This window comes from Epinephelus lanceolatus, chromosome 11 (assembly GCF_041903045.1).
Source record: "Epinephelus lanceolatus isolate andai-2023 chromosome 11, ASM4190304v1, whole genome shotgun sequence".
In the NCBI taxonomy this organism is placed as follows: Eukaryota; Metazoa; Chordata; class Actinopteri; order Perciformes; family Serranidae; genus Epinephelus; species Epinephelus lanceolatus.
Window position 1 is genome coordinate 1,663,472 of NC_135744.1, and position 19,068 is coordinate 1,682,539.

The window sequence follows — 19,068 nt, forward strand, 5'->3', positions numbered from 1 at the left end:
TTCATGCATAATATATGTTTATACCCGATATCAATATCAATTCGGATCACTATTACCAACCCAACTGTAGACTGCAGGCTGGTACTGAAGTTAAGCCCTTCGGAGTATACTGTTATTGTTATTATTATAGTTTACCCTGGGAAGCACTTACGGACAGATGTGGTGAAGTTATCAGTGTATATTCATGTAACTGATAACATTAGAGAATACATTAACCAAGACATTCTTGTATTTAGTGTAGATATCTAAATATGCATTATAAAGCAGTGATCAGTTTCACATGATGTGAAATTGCATTAAAAAATCATCAACGTACAGGTCGCAGGAGCACGTTTATGTCCCTACCAATGTGAAAATCAAACCTACACCCTTGATTAAAGTCAAGGTGCTACTGACTAGCTAACTGACTGGATGCCCATTAACATTATAACTACTATTGTGCGTATTTATTATTACTATTTTGTAGATTTCAAGCACTTTTCTTTTGTGAAGTGTATTTTTATTTATGTATTTGTATTATATAATACAGACAAGAAGGAAAAAGGCAGAGACAAACATTGAAAAAGTCAGTTACTGTTAATGTGTTAATTGGGGCGGCAGTGGCTCAGTCCATAGGGACTTGGGTTGGGAACCGGAGGGTCGCCTGTTCAAGTCCCCATCTGGACCAAAATATGGAGCGTGGACTGGTGGCTGGAGAGGTGCCAGTCCACGCTCCATATTTTGGTCCAGATGGGGCGTGGACTGGCACCTCTCCAGCCACCAGTCCACGCTCCATATTTTGGTCCAGATGGGGCATGGACTGGTGGCTGGAGAGGTGCCAGTCCACGCCCCATCTGGACCAAAATATGGAGCGTGGACTGGTGGCTGCCAGTTCACCTCCTGGGCACTGCCGAGGTGCCCTTGAGCAAGGCACCGAACCCCCCAACGCGCCTCACCAAGGGCAGCCCCCTCACTCTGACATCTCTCCACTTTGTGCATGTATAGGTCCTGTTTGTGCATGTGTGTGTCTTTCGGACCTGTGTGTAATTGACAAGCAAGAGTGAAAACATTGAATTTCCCCTCAGGGGGATTAATAAAGTAAATAAACTAAACTAAACTTAAACTAAATGTTACATGTTGTGCATTTCATTTCAAACAAAAGTCCAAAAAATAAGTCCAAGGTCCATTTTTGGTATTTTTGGTACTCACTATAGGGGGCTGGTTTACTCCAGAAACATACATACTGTTTATGTGTATGTTGAGGAGCTGCTGTATCAAAATGAGTTATCCTCCCCCAGAAATTAAGGTTACGATATGTTTCTTTTATGATTCCAATCCATTCCTCTTTTGCTGTGGCTCAGCATTTAAATAACCTTTATCAGATTTGATGGTTTAGTCACAGACTTTCCCAAAAAGTGTTGTGCTTTACTTTCACAAATGTGGGAATGAAATTGAGTTAAAACGTACAAAGCAGTAAAATTTATCTTGCCTGGCCGGGCAGCTCTCTGGGTGCTCAGCACCCCTAAACCTCTGATCCTAGAATCGCCCCTGTGTTGGCTTCTGACTGTCCACACAGGCCACTGAGCAGAGCGGAGCGCCTGCGGAGGCTCGTGCACTGCAGCGCTTCAATTCGACGTCTGGACTATTTTTCACGCGAGCTGCGAGCGCTTCTGTCAAGCTGGATAGAGCAGATCGTACCAAACAGGAAGTCGGACACAGAAAAGACGAGATAATCCAGACAATTTTCAAAATAAAATAACAGCACGCAGAAAATACCGTGTTTATAATTTAAAATAACACAACGATGCATAACCGCACACATTTTTCAATACCGTAATCACTTCTTTACAATTTTAATTTTGTGTCACCAAGCCTACAGCCATAAATAAAATGGTCAGAACAATATGCCCTATTCATTCAGTGTGTGGACAGGCAAGGGCGCCGATTGCTGGGCGCTGCACTTCGGTTCCGCGTCCGGTGTGTCCAGGCCATGAAGCGCTGCAGTGCGCAAGCCTCCGTGGGCGCTCCACTCTGCTCAGTGGCCTGTGTGGACAGTCAGAGGCCAACAGCTTCACTGAGTCTCTCAAGTTCCGCCATCTTCTCATATTATGATTGGGAAGGCGGGCCTTCTTCTCGCTTCATCAAAAATAACCAATCACAAACTGAGAATTCATTCTTATTTCCGTTTCAATCAAACTCCCTTCCGTTTCAATCAAACTCTGTCACACAAACAACTATTCTCATTCACACACCCTATCATTCTGTCTTACATTCACTGTCATTTTGTTCCTTACACATGATTATTTGCATTCACATGTACAACTAATTTCTCTTACATATGCTATTTTTCTGTTTCAAATATATTATTATTCTCTCTTACATATATTAGAACTTTGTTTTACATATACTGTTACTTTCATGTAGATACTATCATATTTACATACATATAATATTATCCTCTGTTACACTAAGAGTATGACAGTAAATAAAACATGATGATAAATGTAAGAGAGTATAGTAGTGTTTGTGTAAGAGTATAGTGGTGTATGTATAAGAGTATGATTATGCATGTAAGAAGGTATAGTAGTGTTTGTGTGAGAGTATAGTGGTGTATGTATAAGAGTATGATTGTTAGTTTAGTATCTCGTGCGCACGAGATAGATTTTTTTTTTCTTTTTTGGGGACTTTTGGGGCTCCGTAGACATGTTAAAACAGTGCGCACCATATATATTTTTATCTATTTTATAGATACTTCAGATTGTTTAGCATTAATTGGTGACAGAAAAGAACAAATTTCATTCTGCAGGGAAACGTGTGTCCTTACTGTGCATATGACAATAAACACTTTGAATCTTGAATCTATATGTGTTATGAAGACCCTATGTGTGCTCAAAGCTGTGGCACAAGTTATGCACCGAAATCTGGCGTAAGAAAAATAATAATAAGATGAAAAATAAGTATGAGAAATAACAAGTGTGTTCCTGTGTGTGCTGTGCACATCAGGCACACAAATAAAATTAATCATCATGACTATCATTTATCATGATTTGTCTGCACATATCCCACATCTGCATGCACATATGAAAACCCAAAAAATGCATCAGGGCACAACAGAAACACATCCACCCTCCAAACCTGCGACATTCAGATATCAGGCAACTGACAGGTGTAATTGAGCTCAGCTGGAACCTCATCAAGGGACACTCCACCCACTACTCTATATAAAGGCGTTGTGAAGCCAAACCGTATATGTAAATGCATTTGTGCGTCAGCACTTCAGCCCCCTCGACGTGCTGTCAGACCGGGCTGTCCAAATGAAGTACCGGCTGAGATACAACGCCTCATCAACTAGTGTCTACACACATCTGGAGGGCAACTTGGGGCAATTTCGCCCTCAGCCCGGAGGTGCAGTGCCTAGCTGCACTGCATTTTTACGCAGTGGGGAGCTTCCTGGAGGTGGTGGGAGTGGCCTCAGCAAGGCGTCTATGTTTTTTTGTTTAAATATAATGCATTTCCTCATGATTCTCTTACCAAGACTACTTCTTATTTAGTTGTAGTTCTGTTGTCATCATGAAAATAGGTTTCATTAGAATTATTAGAACACACGTACACACAAGCAACAGGGAATTAGTGCGTTAGGTAGCAGCACTGTGTGTGACTTATGCGCTGATTAAGTGGTGGGTGATTGATTTGCCTGCTCCTGTTAAGAGCTTCTTAAAGAGCAATCTTAAGAGCGATCCTAAGAAGGGCATAAAGAACGCATCTGGGAAACACCAGACCAAAGACGTTCTTAACTGTGCTCTTAAGTAAGATCGCTCTTAACTGGGAAATGTGGCCATTATCTGTATTACCCTTCTTAGTGACTAAGTGGTTATGTGGTGTCTGTCAAAATAAAGGATAAAGAGCTCTTGTAGGATGCTTTTCAAGAATGGGTGGGAAGAACAAATGTCTCACTGGAGGTAATTCTATTGTATTTATTATTTCAGCAAAATGGCAAAGTCACTACTAAGCACTGTTAAACAGCAGAGTAAATCTCCAGGGATGTCTTAAAGTAGTCAAGTAATGCTAAAGGCTCCTTAACAGTGAGTACAAGCAAGGAATTATATAATTTTTATCTTCATATATTCTAATTTATTTTCCAGACACTACCTTCCTTTTTCCCTCTCTGGTTTTTAGAGGGTTAGTGAATCCCTCATCGATCAAAGTGAAGCAACCACAAGTAAAATGTCATATAAATGTATAATGATGCTCCTTAAATGTTCAAAGGTCATGATTATCCATTCATAAATGTCAATGAAGCCTTGTGTGTGTCCCATGCAAGCCTTGTACAGCAAGTGTGTTACCTCAGCTCCAGGTCATCTGAGCTAAAAACGTAAATCACATAACAGAAAACAAACGGGTGTATTTGCTTCTTCATACATCTGTCTCACATATCCTCCCTTCCACTAATCTATTTCAGACAGCATGACTGCATGAAAGCTAAGAGCCTTTTCACTGACTTTGCAATGCTTTTTTTATTGGCAGTAGAAGTGCACAACCTTGGCTATAGATTTTCAAGGTCAGTTAATGATTGGCAAACTACATTAAATGTTGTAAAGAGGCCACAAAACCACATATTGGAGGTCCCTTAACGCCAAAACACACCGGCGCCGTACGACATGCGTCAAAAGAGACGCCCCCATTATTCTCTATTTACAAACCCACACCAGCGGGATGTCGACACGCGTGACATGACGAACCACGGCACTTCTCGCTATTGTCCTATTTTCTAGCGTCGCAGCCCTTGAAAAAGCGCTTCTTATTCAGAGAAAAGCCTATTTTGTACTATTTTTGTACTCCCGTAGTAGCAGCTCTGTTGAAGAGCAGAGAAGAAGGTACCGTCGTTGTCTGGTTGTGGTGGTCGTCCTCCATTGTGTGTTGTCTTTCTCTTCTTGTGTCTTCTTCCTTGTTTTTTGTTCTAATTGGCGGTTGGCAACCAGCTAGTCACATCACCGCCACCTAGCAGAGTGGAGTGTACAATAGAATTCCAGTTGATGCCCCGCAGCATGACGCTTTCTGTAGGCGTTTCTCAATGTCAAGGAAGGATCCTCAAACGGCCGAATTTGAAGGACATTACGTCATCGACCCCCGCCAAAGGACTGTACCAATGTCAAGGATCATTCCGAGTTTCACCAAGGACTGAGTCCTTCTTTCAGAGAAATTGAAGGATGCATGTGTGGATCCTCCGCAGGTATAAAATCCCCACAATGCTTTGCACAGTACACGATTTGCTGGAAGTGAGTGCGGGGCCGCCTCAATGAAACCTGCGCTGCGGAGCTTGGCAGGAGGAGCTTTCGCGGTGAGAATGGCCACAGTAAAGACATTAGAATATGCTGAAGGTCAAAGCATCACTCTTCTGTTTTGAGGTGAACATATTTAAGAGGATTACCCGTTGGTATAATGTACAATTGGCACGATCAGCTGAGTCAGAGCAGCTCAGCTCATCAGATCAGAACTGTTCATATTATTGTAGCGCAGTGTGTGTGGTGACACACAGAAAATATGGATCACTGTGAAATGACAGAGTGTGTGAGTCTGTGTTCATACTGTTAATGATAATTTAGAACTTTTTCAGCTGTTGTCTTTACTCCATTACTCCGCTTACTCTTAAATACGATCCAGAAATATATTCTCCCTAAAAGTCACGTGACTCTGACAGTACTGATGCATGTGTTTAAAACTGTCCAACAACATTGGAGAGTGCCAAAATGATCACAGTAACTGAAACCCCCTCAGTCTGCTGAGGGTTAATGACGATCACATGGGGACACTTATTAGCCTGTTTCATTGTGTATTCACTGAATGCTTGGGAGGACTCTTGCCTTGCCTCTGCAGGATCCTTCCTTGGAGGACACGTCCCCCCAAGGAAGAATCCTTGACTTTGAGAAACACCCCCTGTGTGTGTTGGGGGCAGCACCTGACTCGTGTCAATGACGCCGCCGTCATGTGGCGCTGGCAGTGTGTTTTGGATTTTAGTTTCAGAGAAGCTGACAACAAGTAGCTGATGGTTAAAGCACAACTTTACATTCTCAACAAAATGCATTAGACTTGGTTCAGTTCTCTGCAGTTTGTGGTGAAGAATAACATTAATTTTGCATTCACATGATTGCTTGGTTAAAAATAGTATTCAGCTGACTATTTCTTTCATGTTGTTTACATCTCACTGGCATATTAATTAATACAAATAGGGCAAGCAGCAGTCAGGTGTCAGATGTTAACATTAACACTGGCTGCTTTGCTTCTTTTGCCTGCTGGCCAGTTAGCTATAAGGTAAGCTGCACTGATGCTTATGAAGTTAACCTCAGTATTTAAAGGTCCAGTGTCTAGCATTTAGGGAGGTATATTAGCAGAAATGGAAGATAATGGTCTTATGTTTTCATTTGTTTATAATCACCTGAAACTAAGAATTGTTGTTTTTGTTACCATAACATGAGCCATTTATATCTACATAGAGAGCAGGTCCAAACAGAGTCTACAGTTCTTTCAGTTTCTACAGTAGCATGGAATAGACAAATCAGACACTGGCTCCAGATTTAGGTTTTCATGTCAATCCCTGTAGTTCTCCTACATGCCTGGCACATGGGAGAAATTTCTGTTGGTTGCAATCTCATGCCACTAAATCCTACACACTACTGGGCCTGTAAGTCTTGGACTAAGGATAACAGTGTCCACTCAATGTAGCGACAAATCTAACATTTCAGAGTGCCTTTAAAATTTTAAGTATTGGATTCATTGACAGAAACAGCCATTAGGTCTGTACAGTTATGTACCTTTATGCCTGCTGCTCTTGTGGGGTGAGACTCTGTGCTCTGTGCTCTCTGGCAGCAAACTGTGAAACCAGCGGTGATGCAAGTGTTGCACCCCCAGGTTTTGGGAAGCAGGCCAGTGTCGCCCTGCCCTTGCTCCCCCTCTGGACACAGGCTGAATGGCAGCCCATCTGGAACGTGCCCTCACACCCAGGCCGGCAGTCCTGAAGGCAGTAGGAGGTGCCGCGAGGGACAGCAAGGGTGGTTGGCAGGCAAGGTTTGACTGGGCTACTCTGATGCTGGAGCGCTGCAGGAGCAGGATACTGCCTGCCATCAGATAGGCAATGCCCAGACAGAGCAGAAGCATCTGAGCCCGCTTTAAGAGGCAGTGCAGTCTGTAGAGGGGCGCCATTATCCTGTTTACTGTCTCTTACCTCAGTGAAAGGCCATTTCATGGATCAGCAGTAAGGAGATCTGTAACCTACTTACAACTTCACGATCTTAGAAAGACCTGCAGCATCTGGTAATGTTGTAGACATTGTATCTTGGTCCTTCGTCACAACAGAGTCCAACAGCAGTGGTGGAACAATGGATATGCCACAAAAAAGAGGTTTAATATCCAAGGCTGTGGTCACCGACTTCAGGATAATCATGGGGAAAAGCTAGAGCACAAAAACAGAAAAGCACAGAGTTGAAGCATGAGTGTATTTCTCTGTATGTGAGCACAATCTAATGGAACAGAACTATATGCCTGGTGAATTAAATGCACAGCTCATGCTGACATATGGGCTTCTGTTTCTGTCTTGCAGCATCTTGAAACACATCCCTTGGTGTCTGCTGCTTTGTTGCTTTCATTCCTGCAATTTGTTTTCAGTTCAAATCCTGCCTCAAGTTGTACTCTGCAATTCCTGTAATTCCTGTTTCATCTGGTGGTGCTTTCCTATCACATTCATTTTTTTTTAAAGAGGGAAGTTAGAAAATGACACCAACCTTCACTAATATGACTTTTGAAGGGGTTGCCTTTCAATGCATAGATTTTATTCAATCCCTGCACAGTCCGATTATATTTATTTGAACACTGATATTACCCTAGTCTCAGTTAACACACTCAAATGACATCATGGGATGAAAAAAATCTGTGTGGAGAGCATTATGGGTGCTTATGAAATGGGGATTATTGCAGCAGTATGCTGACAATCTGTAGAAAGATTAATAGATGATGACTAAAAAACATGCAAAGATGACAATTTTGAAGATGTCTGGATGATCAGTATTGCCAGCGTTAAGCCTGATACGTTGATTGAAAAGAGGAGCAGTGATGTGCAGCCCTGTCCCACTCCTGTGTGCTATTGTATATGTTTTCTGCCACGATGGTCTCTTGCCCCCCTTGATTCAAGATTCTCATGTAACACCAGCTCTGTTTGTCCACCCCCCAGTGACTGTCTCTCCTCCGTCACATCCGATGATATCCATTATTGACCTGTTGTCTCGGTGGCAGTCGCACACCGTCATGCCCTTCAGCTCTACTTTTCATCTGAGGCCTCTCGTGTTCTAACTCGTGAAGCGGACCCGCCACTATGTACCCGGTAACCCCCCAATACCACCATCACGGAAAAAAGTAGGGGTGCGGTAGCCTAGGGCTCCCGAGGATAGAAGCAACAGTTTGCACAATGAACAATATCTGATCAAGTCTGGGTGCCCCAAGTTCTATTCAGCTCCCCATTTCACACAAAATGATCCTAACAAATCCATTGTCTGTCTATCTGTGTGGATATAACGGGATGAATGGGATATTGAAAGATAAATCAATGAACACCGCGTGTAAACACGCATCACCTATTTAAGAATCCGAGGTCTTCCATCTTAAACCCCCTCAACGTGCTTCCACCATTTATATTATTTGAACACAGGCTACGCGGCTTACCTTCAGCCGTGAGGTGGACGCTCGGCATCCTTGTATCGTGCGATCACTCAGGTTATCGGTTAATGGCCGTTGTATTTGCTGTTTTCCCCGCTTACTGTCCAGTGAAGGCTCCACTGCTCTCCAGCATTTCCCACCGCTGCTATTATATAATCTCTCTCTCGCTCTCTTTCTTTCTCTCTCTCTCTCTCTCCCAGTCAGTGCTGCTCTCCGTCGCTGTCAAAGGCTGGCGCGGCACTATGAAGCGCAGGCAGTACGCTGTGCGTGAGTGTGTGTGCTGGTGAGAGGGAAATGGGATGAGGAGGAGGGGAATCTTTGTCATTTGCATTGGTGAACGCATCACAGCTCCTGTACTGAGCAAACTGACGCGTCTCCAGCAGTCCGCACCTCGCGCTGATGGGGCCTGATAATAAACAGCGGCTTCACTATAGCTACCGTATCATATTTCCCGACACCAAGCGTCACAGCGCCATGCAGCCTGCTCTGCATTGGACCATGATTTTGTCGGTAATCACTTAAGAAGCAGCATGCGCGCTGCACCTAAACAACACTTCTTTCAGCGGGATAAAAAAAAAAAAAAACTGTAAATCACCCGTCAGCCATTTGAAGGATATTCAGCTTTGTGTGTGTCTGGCAAAGGAACTACGACTTTACTGTAGTGTTGCTTTTGTCATTGTAATGGAGGACAAGGACCAAGCAAAACTTTCAAATACATCATTTCGCACCCATATCTCTGAAGCCCCATCAGGACAAGAGATCCTGGTAGCCGTTGATAGTTTGAAGATCCTCAGTTACAGCTGGCCACTTGAATTCAGCCGTGCACGTCGGTGGAATTGAATTACTAAAGGAGTGGACTTGTGTAATGAGTCATGTATGATGCCTTGACGTCCCTACATTTCAGCACCATGAACAGCGCTTTGTCTGTGCACCCTGCAATGAACAAGGGCAATTAACAGCACATAACAAAACGCTTTGTCATGGCTCAATTTTAAATTGAGGCCTTCATGTAGCCTACTGTACATGGCCTAGATACAAGTGCTGTTGTGTTCAAAGGTGCCGAAAGATATGCATCTCCCATTTTTAATTAGTTTTAATTTCTACATAGTGTGGAGTCTTAATATTAAAAATAATAATAATTTAATCAAAAATCAACAATTATTTCAATTTCAATTCAATTCAATTCAATTTTATTTATAAAGCCCAATATCACAAATCACAATTTGCCTCACAGGGCTTTACAGCATACGACATCTCTCTGTCCTTAACACCCTCACAGCGGATAAGGAAAAACTCCCCAAAAAAACCCTTTAACGGGGAAAAAAAACGGTAGAAACCTCAGGAAGAGCAACTGAGGAGGGATCCCTCTTCCAGGACGGACAGACGTGCAATAGATGTCGTACAGAACAGATCAGCATAATAAATTAACAGTAATCCATATGACACAATGAGACAGAGAGAGAGAGAGAGAGAGAGAGAGAGAGATGCAGGTAATGACAGTAGCTTACAACAACATTAATGAAAGTAATAATATTATAGTTATAGTTCTGGCTACTGTGGTACAATATGTTGAAAGTATATATTAATATCTGACAGTATACTTGTGTGACAATAGTCATATGTGTATAATAACAGTAGAAGTATGACTAATGACTAATGATGGCAGCAGCAGCAGGAGGCATCTGGCAGGACCACGGCAGCAGCACAACCACACACGTCACGCTGTCCAGGCACCGCTGCGATATGAGTTAATCTGAGAGACAGTGGAGCACAAAGGCTCCGGAGAAGAAGCCGAGTTAGTGACATCCAGAATGGCCGAGTTAGCAAGATGCAGTAATAGGATGAGAGAGAGAGAGAGAGAGAGAGAGAGAGAGAGAGAGAGAGAGGGAGCCCGGTGTATTATAGGGGGTCCTCCGGCAGACTAGGCCTAAGTCAGCCTAACTAGGGGCTGGTACAGGGCAAGCCTGAGCCAGCCCTAACTATAAGCTTTATCAAAGAGGAAAGTCTTAAGTCTAGTCTTAAATGTGGAGACGGTGTCTGCCTCCCGGACCGTAACAGGAAGATGATTCCACAGGAGAGGAGCCTGATAGCTGAAGGCTCTGGCTCCTGATCTAATTTTGGAGACTTTAGGGACCACGAGTAACCCTGCGTTCTCAGAGCGCAGTGTTCTGGTGGGATAATATGGCACTATGAGCTCACTAAGATATGACGGAGCCTGACCATTTAGAGCTTTATAAGTTAACAGTAGGATTTTAAATTCAATTCTGGATTTTACAGGGAGCCAGTGCAGAGAAGCTAAAACAGGAGAAATATGATCTCGTTTCTTAGTTCCTGTTAGTACACGTGCTGCTGCATTCTGAATTAGCTGGAGAGTTTTTAAGGACTTACTAGAGCTACCTGATAATAGAGAGTTACAGTAATCCAGCCTTGAGGTAACAAAAGCGTGGACCAATTTTTCTGCATCTTTTCGGGTCAGGATAGGCCTAATTTTTGCAATATTACGCAGATGAAAAAATGCAGTCCGTGAGGTTTGTTTTAAATGAGAATTAAAAGACAAATCTTGATCAAATATTACTCCGAGGTTTCTTACGGTAGTGCTAGAGGCCAGAGCAATGCCATCTAGAGAAACTATGTCATCAGATAAAGAGTCTCTGAGTCACTGAGTATTTGAAATCCTTTACAATTTAAAATACTTAACAATGAGTGCTGGCTAAAAGCAAACCAGAGCTGTACCCACTCTTAGCCAAATACACTCAAACTAAGGGGTAATAGTGTACTGATGCATTGTTGTATGTGTATTTTAGTGTATGTATTATGGTACGTGGTGTTATTTGCACTGTAGTGTAGTAGTATAGTGCAGGGGCAATTCTAGGATCAGAGGTTTAGGGGTGCTGAGCACCCAGAGAGCTGCCCGGCCAGGCAAGATAAATTTTACTGTTTTGTACATTTTAACTCAATTTCATTCCCACATTTGTGAAAGTAAAGCACAACACTTTTTGGGAAAGTCTGTGACTAAACCATCAAATCTGATAAAGGTTATTTAAATGCTGAGCCACAGCAAAAGAGGAATGGATTGGAATCATAAAAGAAACATATCGTAACCTTAATTTCTGGGGGAGGATAACTCATTTTGATACAGCAGCTCCTCAACATACACATAAACAGTATGTATGTTTCTGGAGTAAACCAGCCCCCTATAGTGAGTACCAAAAATACCAAAAATGGACCTTGGACTTATTTTTTGGACTTTTGTTTGAAATGAAATGCACAACATGTAACATTTAGTTTAAGTTTAGTTTAGTTTATTTACTTTATTAATCCCCCTGAGGGGAAATTCAATGTTTTCACTCTTGCTTGTCAATTACACACAGGTCCGAAAGACACACACATGCACAAACAGGACCTATACATAAACAAAGTGGAGAGATGTCAGAGTGAGGGGGCTGCCCTTGGTGAGGCGCGTTGGGGGGTTCAGTGCCTTGCTCAAGGGCACCTCGGCAGTGCCCAGGAGGTGAACTGGCAGCCACCAGTCCACGCTCCATATTTTGGTCCAGACGGGGACTCGAACAGGCGACCCTCCAGTTCCCAACCCAAGTCCCTATGGACTGAGCCACTGCCGCCCCAATTAACACATTAACAGTAATTGACTTTTTCAATGTTTGTCTCTGCCTTTTTTCTTCTTGTCTGTCTTACATGAATATACACTGATAACTTCACCACATCTGTCCGTAAGTGCTTCCCAGGGTAAACTATAATAATAACAATAACAGTATACTCCGAAGGGCTTAACTTCAGTACCAGCCTGCAGTCTGCAGTTGGGTTGGTAATAGTGATCCGAATTGATATTGATATCGGGTATAAACATATATTATGCATGAATCAATATTTTAGCTTACCCCTAGTCACAATGCTGAATCTCACTATCAACATATATCCTTCACGATTCAATCTCACTTGTGAGGCTCCTGTCTCTCCTCTATCTCCCCCTGTCTCTCTTCCATTTCCTTCTGTCTCTCTTCCTGCCTCTCCTCCTCCATCTCTTCCAGTCTCTCTACTACTTGTCATCTGACAAAAAAATATATTGATGCAAGACATGTGAACAGTGGGACAATCTGAGATGCAACAGTCATAGATTTTGATTGTTGTAGCCTGAGGAAAACATACGGTATGTTTTACAATTGTGTAATTCATTAAACAACATCTGAATGTATATAGGCTAAAGAACAGCCATAATGTCAACACAAGTTAGGCAGCTTCATCATGTTAAACATAAATAAAGTAAATCAACAAAAATGTAAATGCTCCAAAACCATTATAATTCAACTGTGTGCAAAATGTTGCACTTACACCCAATATCTATTACATAAATATGAATCAGTGTTCTTACTGGGTGTTTTTACTGGGAGCAGTGGATCTCTATTCTCCTAAGTCTCTCCTTCACACACCATGGCTGCTGAAGACTGTCACTGAAGGAGCTATTATTTATAGTGTTTACACTGTATTTATTCAGACTGTTTCTGTCATCTCATCTTACTACAAACATTAATTTGAACTGTGTCATCACACCATTCAGTTAGCCTAATATCAACAGGTGTTTGTTTAGCTTATTTACTGAACCAACCGACTCACTGTTCACACTCGGCGCTCCGGTATGGAGCGCTAACGGTGACGCACGTGTATGTGTTGTTCCCTCACGAACTGCCATGAACTGTCATGACGCGCACCCACAAAGTCAGTGGAGAGAGCGGCGCTGGGGAGGACCAATCACACGTTACCAAAATAACAGTAGAGCCAATCGATGAGCAATATGAGGTTAGAGGTGGGACGTATGGTAGACACCAACAATTGTTAACCCTTTGTGTACCATATTGAGCGGACGCCGACAGCCAGTGTTTATATTGGTAGGGACAATACAGAAGGGGCTGAATATTAGTAGGGACGTGTCCCTACCATCCCTACCCAATCCTACGCCTATGGCTTTAATATTAACGCATGCACATAACACAACAGCTAGCTTCTCTCATTCCAATTCAAACAGAGGACAGTGGTACTGACCACCTGTAGCTAGAAAAAACGTCAGCTAACTCCTACCTGACAACATGAACAGTGGCCTATGATTAAATGCAGCAAAAATGAGGACTGGTGATGATAATAATGTGTTGGTATTGAGTGGTAGAAGTTAGGAAATGTGCCACATATCCTGATTTAAGCCAGGTACTTAGACCACTACTGCATATCACCCACTCTGGAAGGCAGCGCATTGCTCTGTGCAGATAGAGCGCTCAGAGCCCAAGTCGGGGAAAGGTGGGAGGGATGGGGTGGATCAAACCATTTTTGAGGCAAGAGGAGGGGGTGCTGCTGTATTTTTGTTGTTAAAATATTACGTTGCAACCAAGTACTGTATGGCTTTGACACTTTTCTAGCTTGTTAAAAAGGGACATACAGTAAAAAAAAAAAAAAATTTAAAAAAATCTCTCAAATTTTAGGGGTGCTGGGATTCAATTTAGGGGCACCAGCACCCCCAAAAATGGGCTAGAAACGCCTATGGTATAGTGGTATGTCTGTTGTAGTTCATGTGTTGTGGCATATGTGTGTATGGATTGTGGCATATGTATTTTATTGTGCCTTCCATGTTTATAGTGTATTGTAGTTTTATGATATTTAAAACTGTACATTTCTAATAACATTGTAGGCCTACATGTAAAAGAGCAACAAGGGACCCACTATGTAGAAAATTCCACTGATACTGACCTGGTAAACGACTTAGAAAATAAACAGAAGGAACTAGATTGTTTAATTGAAGATACGTCCTATAAAAGTTATAATCAAAATAGAGCAGAATGGATGGAAGAAGGCAAGAAATTTTTTAAAAAGAATATTACTAACCTTGTTTCAAATAATGGGGAAATACTAAATAGACAGATTTCTTAAAATCAAGGTAAATTCCAGTGAAATTGAAAGAGTGTATGAAAACAAATTTCTTGGTGTGATAACTGATGATAAACTTTGTTGGAAGCCACATATAAATAATGTGAAAACTAAAATGTCAAAAACCATTGCTATACTTTACAAAAAGTCATTATACATGCTTTACTGTCTCTGTTACTTCTATCTATGACTTAATGTGTGGAGATATGGGGTAACGCATACAAAACTAACACTCATCCTATTTTTAAGTTACAAAAAAAAGCTATACGAATTATAAATCGATCAAACTACATTGAACCAACTAACAAATTGTTTATTGATTTAAAAACCCTTAAATTTTATGATTTAGTTGAATTTTGACTTCAAAATGTACAAAGTACATAATAATTTACTTTGCTGCAGTACTCAGAGGCTGTTTGAAATCAGAGTTGCAATAATCTCAGGGGAACAGGGTTTTTCAAAAAAATCAAGATAAGGACAAGTTTAAAGCAGAGATGTGTTTCTGTCAGAGGTGTCAACTTGTGGAATAGCTGTGAAGATGAATTAAAAATGTGTAGTTCACGTTCCACATTTAAAAATATGTTTAAAACTAAAGTCCTAAAAAAAATATAAAAATCAGGTATGAAGAAGAGTATGAAAATACTGAAACTCTTGGTTGTATTTGCTTGGATTTTTGTTATGGAAATTTATTTATTTATGTATTTATTTATTTATTTCTCTCGGATGTTTGTGTGTAAGCTTCTTTGTTCTGGAGCTTTATAGTCTAACTCAGATCATGAAGTTAAAGAGTTGCCTTGCTGAAGTTGTTTTTTTGTAAAAAAAGGGTAGGCATAATAAGCATGACCGTCAGCCTACACCTTTTCGATTAGCTTCATCCCTTGTTGTATTATGTTTGTGGTTGAGGTAAATCTTCAATCTGGAGTGTTTTTCTGAATGCTAATCGAAATAAACTAAACTAAACTAAAACTAAAAAACTAAACTAGAGTTCCTGTTATGTAAAAGTGAGTGATTGTTTTAGGACCCCAAAGTGTAGGAGCGCCATTAAATACCCAACAGATTAAGGTTAACATTTATTTATTTTATTTTTTTCAGAAGAGACAATAGAAGACCACATTGAACCTGCTTTCGAACCTGTTGAAAACCCATGGTAGATGATGACACATTTAACAGTACATTAGACCAGTGGATGCAGAGGCCCTGCAAATGAGTCTTTGACTTGAGCTCCCAAAATGAATAAATCTGCCACTGTGGGGCGGGCAGGGCACATCACACTATAACCCAACATATCTTTGTTATTTGGCCAAATTCCTTCCATCAGATTAAAAAAAACATATGTGAGTCTTACTGACATTTTACACATCTACGTGTATGTGTTGCTTTCCCATTTTTTTTAGTGTCCAAACAGAACATGGCTCTGTTCAACAGCTGCATGTTAGTTTTTGGTCAGAGTAGAGACATTAAACATGTAATGGGTCATAGTGTGATTTGTCCGATTTGTCATGCGTGCCTCATTGACTATTCTATATTTTTCTGTCCACAATGTAGCAGTGGAGAACACATTAATTATGTCATGTTGCTGTGTATGAATTGTAGATCACACAATGTAAAAGTCATGTAAATATAGTGATAATTGTTATGTTATCCAGAAAGTGCATTGCTTGGAAGGCGTTTGTGACCCACTTCCCAAAAAACAAAAGAATACAAATTTTTTAATTACATTTATTGAATGATCTACAGACCAATTTATGTTGGACATCACAGCAGTTGCGCACAAATGCTGGTGGCAGAAAAAACAGTGGACACAGATGAGAAACAGTTGAGATACCTGGAATAAAAATGTGTTCTTGTGCTGTTGGATGTCATAACAGGACTAGTAAAAAAGATAACCTTTATTTTTATTGATAATTGGTGGTGAGGATGCTTTTTGAAGCTGAATGAAGACCTTTATGGTTGCTATGGTTGATTAGATGGAAACAAAAAATCTACATGATATTCACATATTCAATTCATGGAGCCCTACAGTTACAGCATGAAGTAAAATTTGGGCCTATATTTACATACACCTAGTAGCAGCAGTATTTACATTGTTCTAAAATGCATTAAACAATGAAATAAAATGAAAGTTAATGCTAATTGAGTGATGAAATGCAGTTTGCCATCAGTAAATAGTTGTTTGACTTAGTTTGTTTGTGCAAGACCAAACACAAGTAGAATGTCAATATTCTATAATCACTGTCTATAATCACTGCTGGTTATGTAGAGGAGTGTGTGTTTGGTTTACATGAACTGAATTGCTGATGTGGTTTAAGATAATGCAACATCATAAAGAAGTTTAAAAATTCACATTTGTCATGCATGGATTTGTGTTATTGTCCCTGTTTAATCTTGTGGACTCATATAATATAGTTTAATGTGGAAGTAACATGAGACACCTTTTCAAGCAGCTAGCTAATGCTGTCTGCTTATTAACTGCTTAATCATAGTAAAATATTGTAACTTTTACCACTGCTCACTTTAGAAATGACATCACAAGAAAACCCATCCTTTGTTTAGATTACCCATCCTTTGTTTAGATTATTAAATGGATGATGGATTGACTTCATAAATTTATTATGTTCATCTTTCTTTTATCCAGTTATTACCAAACCAACAAAAGTGACAACTAATTCAGCCACACTAATTGATAATATTATCACTAATTCATTTGCTTATTTCTCTAACTCTGGAGTACTGTTTAGTGACATTTCTGATCATTTCCCTATTTTTCATTTTACATCAAATCAGACAAATATAAATCAATATAGTGATTCTAACAGTACAGTAAGATTCCGCAAGTTCAGTGAAGTTAATATTAATCGTTTTATGAAAATGATCGAAGATGCTCATTGGGATGATGTGTATATTTATAAGGATGACGCTAATTTGGCATACCAATCATTCTTTCAAATATTCAAGAATATATTTGATCATTGCTTCCCCCTTTTAAGTCTAAAACCCAAGAGAGGCCTCGGTTCTAAACCCTGGTTCTCTTTGGGATTATTGAAATCTTCCATAAAAAAGCACAAATTATATAAAAGATACTTGTCTAACCCAACACAGAATAATGTGGATACCTATAAAAAATATAAAAATAAATATACACATCTACTCCGCATAGCAAAGAAAAAGTACTATTCTGACAAATTTGACCAACTTCTAGAGACATAAAAGTAACATGGAATGTTATTAAAGATTTATTAAATAAGAATAAAGGCTCTGTAAAATTCCCAACTCAGTTTACAAGCGGTGATAAATTGTTCTCCACTTCATTAGACATAGTGAATGGTTTTAATAATTTCTTTGCCAAGGTGGGTCACTCTCTTCCTAATGAAATTCCACCTACAAATGACTGTCCTATTGATAATATTGCGGTCTATCTCACTACCCTATGTAGTTTTGAATCACCCACATGTAATGAAGTGCTTGAAATTATTAATAAATTAAATAACTCAGCAGCTGGGCATGATGAAATCAAGGCTAAGCTTCTTAAGGAAGTAGCTTCCTCAATCAGCATGCCGTTAACACATGTACTTGCTGTCTGTTTGAAAACTGGTGTAGTCCCGAATGACTTGAAAGTAGCTAAGGTACTGCCACTTTTCAAAGAAGGTGATCCTTGTCTCTTCAGTAATTACCATCCTATACCAATTTTTACCCTGCTTCTCCAAGGTTTAGGAGGAGTTGGTCTATGCAAGAGTGTTGAAACATCTTATTGACAACAACATCCTGTATAAGCACCAATATGGATTTCGTAAAAATCACTCGATCTATATGGCTCTCCTTCAACTTGTTGACAAAATTTATGAAGCATTAAATGATAAGTTTGCAATTGGCATTTTTCTGGATTTATCGAAAGCCTTTGATACAGTTGATCATAGTATCCTGATATCCAAACTTGTTCGTTATGGTTTTCAGGATGTTGTTATCCATTGGCTTAGAGATTATCTCAGCAACCAGCAGCAATATGGTTGTATAGATGGTATGAATTCCAATAGAACTGTGGTTTCTTGTGGTGTACCACAAGATTCAATTCTTGGGCCTCTTCTGTTTTTGATTTTTATAAATGATTTTGCTGTACGGTTTGATACTGCTCTGCCCATTATTTTCGCTGACGACACAAACATAGTTTTTTTTCATTCTGACTTCGGTTCCCTGATTAAAAATGCAAATACTATACTTGCACAAACCTCGAGATGGTTTCAGATGAATAGGCTTTCCTTAAATATCAACAAATCCAATTATATGATTTTCAGACATAAAATCAAAAAATATTCAAAACAAGACTCTAAATTATTTATCAATGACATTGAAATTAAACAGGTCTCTCATGCCAAATTTTTAGGTTTTATTGTTGATGAAGGCCTTACATGGAAAAGCCATATTGAGCTTATGTTCAAAAAAATTATGAAGTCTTATGGCATA

The 19,068-nt window shown here is 40.2% G+C and overlaps 1 protein-coding gene across 5 annotated transcripts in view; it reads right to left on the reverse strand.

Moving 5' to 3' along the window:
* The window catches only part of LOC117266123 (sialate:O-sulfotransferase 1), a 211,467-nt gene extending 202,144 nt beyond the window's left edge, over nucleotides 1-9,323 (reverse strand). For 2 of the 5 annotated variants that reach the window (XM_033641107.2, XM_033641099.2), the window contains exons 1-2: nucleotides 8,689-9,313; nucleotides 6,789-7,426 (exon numbers count right to left, since the gene is read on the reverse strand). In XM_033641107.2, the coding sequence (XP_033496998.1) occupies nucleotides 6,789-7,176 (388 nt within the window). In that variant the 5' untranslated portion in view covers nucleotides 7,177-7,426; nucleotides 8,689-9,313. Of the gene's footprint in view, nucleotides 1-6,788; nucleotides 7,427-8,688 lie in introns of all 5 variants that reach the window. The other 3 variants (XR_004502472.2, XR_004502475.2, XM_033641081.2) reach the window with 3 other exon arrangements.
* Nucleotides 9,324-19,068: the final 9,745 nt, after the last annotated feature.